This window comes from Silene latifolia, chromosome 11 (assembly GCF_048544455.1).
Source record: "Silene latifolia isolate original U9 population chromosome 11, ASM4854445v1, whole genome shotgun sequence".
Classification (NCBI taxonomy): Eukaryota; Viridiplantae; Streptophyta; class Magnoliopsida; order Caryophyllales; family Caryophyllaceae; genus Silene; species Silene latifolia.
In genome coordinates, this window is record NC_133536.1 from 63,306,737 (window position 1) to 63,313,967 (window position 7,231).

The 7,231-nt window shown below is 38.0% G+C and overlaps 1 protein-coding gene across 1 annotated transcript; it reads left to right on the forward strand.

The window, feature by feature from the left end:
• The first annotated feature begins 5,504 nt into the window (after positions 1-5,504).
• Positions 5,505-6,707, forward strand: LOC141613493 (uncharacterized). Its single transcript, XM_074432233.1, has one exon. It carries the CDS (start codon positions 5,505-5,507, stop codon positions 6,705-6,707), a length of 1,203 nt encoding a protein of 400 aa, XP_074288334.1.
• The last annotated feature ends 524 nt before the right edge of the window (positions 6,708-7,231 follow it).

The window sequence follows — 7,231 nt, forward strand, 5'->3', positions numbered from 1 at the left end:
GCCCACTTTAGGGTAAACTACAACATGAATGACATGGATAAGAGCTACCATGAAATTCATGCACTCCTCACCCAAGCGGAGAGGGATATGGAGGCTAGTGGGAGTGAAAAAGGGGATGTTCTAACCATGAAGTTAAAGAACATGTCCCTTGGAGTTAAGAAAGGAAAAGGGAAAGAAAAGTCCCAATTCAAGAAATCGTCAAAGAAACATGACAAGGGAAAGGGGAAGGCCGTTGAGAATGGCAATCCCAAGGCAAAAAGTGTCAAGCTCTCCGAGGCCGAATGTTTCCATTGTAATGGGAAGGGGCATTATAGGAGGAGTTGTCCCAAATACTTGGAGGATCTCAAGGAAGGGCGTGTGACGCCTATTGGTATGATTTCCTCTCTCTATGTGATAGTCGTTAATTATGCTTGTACTTCCACTTGGGTACTTGATACCGGATGTGGCTCTCACCCTTGTAATCATTTGCAGGGTTTAAGGGACGTGCAAGCACTAGCAAAAGGTGATGTGGATCTCCGCATGGGCAATGGAGTTAGAGTAGCCGTCGTTTCCGTGGGGACCTATGTGCTCACTTTAGCTAGTGGTTTAGAGTTGTATTTAAATAAGTGTTATTTTGTACCAACTTTAACTAAGAACATCATCTCCATTTCCGCGTTAGACGCGGAAGGCTTTTGTTTTATGATTAAGGACAAGTGTTGTACTTTTTCTTTTAATGATGTGGTTTATGGCAAGGCCATTTCAATTGGAGGCATTTATGTTTAAATGATGTTAATGACGTTTATCATGTGGAAACTAAAAAGCTCAAAACGGGTGATCCAAACGAATCCTACCTTTGGCATTATCGTTTAGGCCACATAAACGAAAGACGCATTAAGAGACTTGCTTCATCAAAAGTGCTCAAACCATTTGGTTTCGAATCTTATGGTACATGCGAGTCTTGCCTTCTAGGCAAGATGACTCGTGCACCTTTTGCGGGAAAAGGGACACGAGCTAGTGAGATTTTGGCTCTCATACATACGGATGTGTGTGGACCATTAACCATCACCGCTAGAGGAGGTTTTCACTACTTCATTACTTTTACTGATGACTTAAGTAGATATGGGTATGTCTACTTAATGAAGAACAAGAGTGAAGATTTTGACAAGTTCAAAGAGTTTCAAAAGGAAGTAGAGAACAAATTGGATAAAAAGATTAAGACCCTACGGTCCGATCGTGGTGGTGAGTATCTAAATATTGAATTTGATTCACACCTAAAAGATTGTGGTATAGTATCACAATGGACTCCTCCTGGCACACCGCAATTAAATGGTGTGGCCGAAAGGAGAAACCGAACTTTACTAGACATGGTTCGGTCTATGATGAGTCTAACTGAGCTTCCTAGTTCATTTTGGGGTTTTGCTCTCTTGTCTGCAGTATTTTCACTAAATCGAAGCCTGACTAAGGCGGCCGATAAGACTCCATATGAGATATGGACAGGGAAAGTCCCTCATTTGTCATTCATATGTATTTGGGGTTGCGAAGCGTACGTCAAGATCAAGTCTAACAATAAGCTTGCTCCCAGGTCTGACAAATGTCTTTTTGTAGGATATCCAAGGGAAACACGTGGCTATTACTTCTACAATAAACACGAGAACAAAGTGTTTGTGGCTCGTGATGCTGTCTTCCTAGAAAAGGAATTTATTTCTAGGAGACAGAGTGGGAGAAAATTTGAACTTGAAGAAGTTCGAGAGCCACAAACCGAGAATGAGGTAGAGGAGAACGTGGAGGAAAGCATTCCCTCTTCCTCTAAAATGGCAATTATTCCTAGAAAGTCAAGTAGGATTTCTAATCCACCTGACCGCTACCTTGGTAACATCGAAGAGGATAGTGTTTTGTTACTTTTGGAAAGTGATGAACCCACTACCTACAAATCGGCCATGTCTAGTCCCGACTCCTCGCTTTGGCTAGAAGCCATGCGGTCCGAAATGGATTCCATGTACGAGAACCAAGTATGGGACTTGGTGGATTTACCTGAGGGAGTGCGACCCCTTCAGTGTAAATGGATATATAAAATTAAGCTCGGCGTGGATAAACATGTGGGTGTTTACAAAGCTAGATTGGTGGCAAAAGGTTTTACCCAAGTTCATGGTTTACACTATAACGAAACCTTCACTCCAGTCGCTATGCTTAGGTCCATTAGGATAATCTTAGCGGTTGCCGCATTTCATGATTATGAGATTTGGCAAATGGATGTCAAAACCGCCTTCTTGAATGGGATTCTAGAAGAAGAGGTGTACATGATACAACCTGAAGGTTTTGTGGATACATATAACCCTAAGAAGGTGTGTAAGCTCAAGAAGTCCATTTATGGTCTTAAGCAAGCATCTAGGAGTTGGAATCATCGCTTTGATCATGTTATTAAACAATACGGTTTCACTAGAAGTGTGGAAGAACCGTGTTTATACATGAAGTTTAGTGGGAGTAAGGTTGCATTCCTTGTCCTATATGTGGATGACATATTGCTCATTGGGAATGATGTTCCATCACTCACTTCCGTTAAGGAGTGGCTAGGGAAACACTTCCAAATGAAGGACTTGGGAGAGGCACAACGAATCTTGGGTATCCAGATCTATAGGGATAGGTCCAAGAGGATACTAGCATTGAGTCAAGAAGTTTATATTGACAAAGTTCTTGACCGGTTCAATATGAAAGACTCCAAGAGAGGATTTCTACCTATGGGCCAAGGGATTACTTTGAGCAAGTCACAGTCTCCCTCCACCCCTAAGGAAATTGAACACATGAAGACCGTCCCTTATGCTTCCACTGTTGGGTCTATCATGTATGCTATGATTTGCACTCGTCCCGACGTTGCGTATGCCTTGAGCATGACAAGTCGTTATCAAGCCAAGCCTGGTGAGAGTCACTGGATAGCCGTAAAGAACATCCTTAATTACTTGAGAAGGACTAAGGATTCGTTCTTAGTGTTTGGAGGAGAAACTGAGTTGCGTGTAAGAGGTTACACGGACGCAAGTTTCCAAACCGATCGGGATGACATGAAATCCCAATCCGGCTATGTGTTTATGCTAAATGGAGGAGCTGTTTGTTGGAAGAGCTTCAAGCAAAGCGTTACCGTGGATTCTACAACAGAGGCTGAGTACCTTGCAGCGTCTATCACTCTATATTGTGATAACAGTGGAGCTATTTTTCAAGCCAAAGAACCGAAGTCTAGTAACTAGACACATTGAAAGGAAATACCATGTAATTAGAGATTATGTGGAAAGGAAGGAAATTGACATTTGTAAGGTTGTGACAGATGATAATATTGCTGATCCTTTAACCAAGCCTTTATCAAAGGCTAAGCATGATGGTCATGTCGTCGCTATGGGATTGAGACGAGTACCATATTTTCTTTAGATTATGGATATGTAATAATTGGATAGTGTATCTCTTATTATATATATATGATAATCACATTCATTGTTTTCGCATTCATTCTTTTATGAATCTTTTATTTAGTGTGACTAAATTTTAAATACCTTGTTTATCTGAATAAGTTGTGGAGACAATGTTGAACACTATTCAAGTGAATAAGATAAACATTGTATTTTGTCCCTAGTCACTTAATGACGTGACGTCTCGAAGTGACTAGATTGTAAGTCGATTGATGGTTGTTCAACACCATAAGGTCATATGTGATGACTGGTCGATTACATAGGCAGAGTGTGTGATACTTTGCCGGACAGTGACCATTTAGAGAGTCCCTAAGTCCTATTATAGACGCCTGGTCGTGGCGGGGATCTCTAAGATGTTCTAATGAGTCGATTCTTTTGACTGAAGACTATTATCTGAGCAAGTGCAGTTTCCGAGTGACTTTGGTTTTTGTCCTAGGTCGTGCCGTGAAAGGAGGCCAAAAGGGCATTTACTAGGTCATGGTGAGTTGTATTGTGCAATAGGATAGATAAGGCATATAGGAATTGTCCACCCACGTTGGGTAACTATATCTCAAGGCCACTCGAGGAGTTAATGACTACAAATGCGTGGCCACGCTCGGAAGTAATCTGTGAGAGATTTTTCCAGTCAGGTAGTCACACTCCCGATCGAGAAAACCACTCGCGATATGTTCGTGTGCAAGTGCGACCTGAAAGACACCTTGCATTGAGTGGGAGATTAAAACGGACAAGAGAATTGGTAGCACACACCTTGTGTCGGACAAGTGGGAGATTGTTGGAGTTAGTGTCCTCCACAATAGTGCGTTTACATAATAAATCTCATTAATGGAATATCATCAGATATTTAATTATTTGATCCTCGTCAGTTGATTAACGTAAATCGATAACGGTTGGCTGACTAGAGTTTGACGTTATTGTCGTGAGACGGCGGTGATCAACTGACCCCTTTCGGTCACACCTATAGGAACGAACCCCAATAGACAACTAATTAAATGTATGAGATACAATTTATTTAGTCCCTTGATTTGTAGACTAAAAGGTTAGTCAATTATTTTAAGAGAGAATTTGAGTTGCGAACTCGAGGAACGGCAGTTATTATTTAATTATGTGATAATTAAATAATAAATTTTAGGAGACGGGTTTTAGTTAATTAATTGTTAATTCACTAAAATTGTACTAATTGATTAATGTGATTAATATTAGTACGTAAATAATATGTGTAGTGGTACACGTATATTTACGGAGTGATTTGGACGAATTAATTATGGAAGTATTTAAACATGAAATGATGTTTAAAATAAAATTACACGTATGTGTGCGACAAATATAAGAACCAACATGGACCCGTAAATGGGCAAGTGGACCGTGTAAAATAGTGTAGTGGATGATTAGGAACATAATCATTTCACCTTACTTTATATACTACCATAAGTTATCTTATAAAAGATTTTGCATGTGATGTAAGATGAAAAATATAAGACAAATTTAACACTGTTATGAAATATCTAGAGATATTATATGGATGTCCATATATTACCGTATCTTTAAGATATATTCTATTACCATATTATAAGATTTACTCTTCTACTATATATACCCTTCATATGAATAATGCTGAATACTTTTCTGCTCTCTCTATTCTCTCACAACTCTCTTTTATTCATAACACGTTATCAGCACGAATCTCTAACCCTAATTGTATTCTCAAGAAACGGTACAACCTCTTTGTTCTTTTATTTGCTTTATCTCGCACGTCTAAATTCCTAAAGGTTTTAATTCTCTTTCTTAAAACTAAACAATTTGACTCACATCTAAAATCTCCTAAACATGTTACACGTTTTTCTTTGGATGTATAATTTGTGGTCTTGTTTACACCAAATTGTTGTGCAAATACAAACACATGCATCATGGAATATGTACACGTTATTAGTTGTGCCTTATCATGAATTTTTTTTTCCTGGATCTATATACTGGTTACATTATAATTTATTTATTTTGTATTTTCTTGTTATTACAGTTATATATTAATTAGTTGTAAAATTGTTCTAATTTATCTTATTTTATTGATAGTTTATCATGTCAAATTTGAACAAAATTGATTTTGCGGATTTGGATATCTCTGGAAGTAATTATTCTGAATGGGTGTTAGATGCCGAGATGTATCTTAAGTCTTATGCCCTTGGTGATGCTATTAAAGTTGGGAATACAGCATCCGAACAAGATAAGGCCAAGGCCATAATTTTTCTCCGTCGTCATCTCCATGAGGGACTCAAATATGAATATTTGACTGTGAAAGATCCTTTGATCTTATGGCAAAATCTGAAAGAAAGGTATGACCATCTTACAACAGTAATTCTTCCTAAAGCAAAATTTGACTGGATTCACCTAAGGTTACAGGATTTCAAATCCGTTATTGAGTATAACTCAGCCATGCACAAAATCGCTTTACAGTTAACTTTGTGTGGAGAAAAGATATCTGATGCAGATATGTTGGAAAAAACATATCAGACTTTTCATAGTTCACAATTGCTACTTTCACATCAATATCGTCAGAGAGGATTTAAAAAATACTCTGAACTAGTTTCATGCTTATTGGTGGCTGAGCAAAATAATCAAATCCTGTTAAAAAACCACCAGTCCCGTCCTACTGGCACTGATCCATTCCCAGAAGTGAATGCGACAGTTTCTGGTCCATTCCCTATAGTGAATGCGACAAATAAATATTCGGGTCACACTAGAGGTAGTGGCCCTGGACGTGGACGTGGACGTGGACGTGGACGTGGACGAAACAATTTTCGTGGTGGTAGAGTTGGAAAATTTAAAAGATCGTATTCTCACCGAAAGGGGGAACCAAAAGATCGTCCACATGATAAGATAAAGAAAACTGGTGAAAATCCATGTCACCGTTGTGGTAGTACAGGACATTGGATCAATACTTGTCGTACGCCGCAACATCTTGTTGATCTTTACAAGCAGTCTCAAAAAAATAATAAAGGGAAGAATATAGAAGCAAATTTTGCTACTGAGCATGAAAATTTTGAGACGAATTATGCTGATGGGGATAACAATCTACCTTTCTTATCTGGCAAATTTATGGATTTGGACATCTCAGATTTCATGACCTTTGATCCTAATGGAGAAGTTGGCCCTTTGATTGGCGATGGAAGTGTCCCGAAATTGGACAAAATTTATTTGTATTACTTAAGTTATTTATTTTCATTCAATTTAGCTACTAGTCGTACTTCGTTTTCGGATTTTATTATCAAGCATGAGTGTTAAGTTTATTTAATGGATATTACCAATAATTTTATTTATAGTAACTGAATTCTGAATTTAATTTCAATGTCTGCTTTACGTACACAATTTGTTCACATGTTTACGTACACATGTTTCCGAATGATGTTAATAAATTACGTACACATGTTTCCGAATGATGTGAATTAATTACGTACATACTATTTTTAATCACAATGATATTAATACATTACGTACCCACGATCTATTTTCCTCCTGTTAATCTAACAGCATAAGTACTATCTTAATTAACGAGTGGCATTACGTACATACGTCCTATTTATTTTTCCTCCGGTATGATTATTTTAGACATATTGAATACGCGTAACATGTTTAGTGCTTTTATTAACCTTTTAATATATGAAGTAATTTTAAATTAATTTACGGATGTAACTTATTACATATAATTTATCTTATGAAGATTATGGGAGCTACACATGGAGATGTATGCCTCGCGGATAGTGCGACTACGCACACAATTCTTAAAAATAAGAAATATTTTACTTGTC

Bases quoted from the DNA above. Each gene is read 5' to 3' on its own strand.
- LOC141613493 (XM_074432233.1), top strand. From the start codon at position 5,505: ATGTCAAATTTGAACAAAATTGATTTTGCGGATTTGGATATCTCTGGA.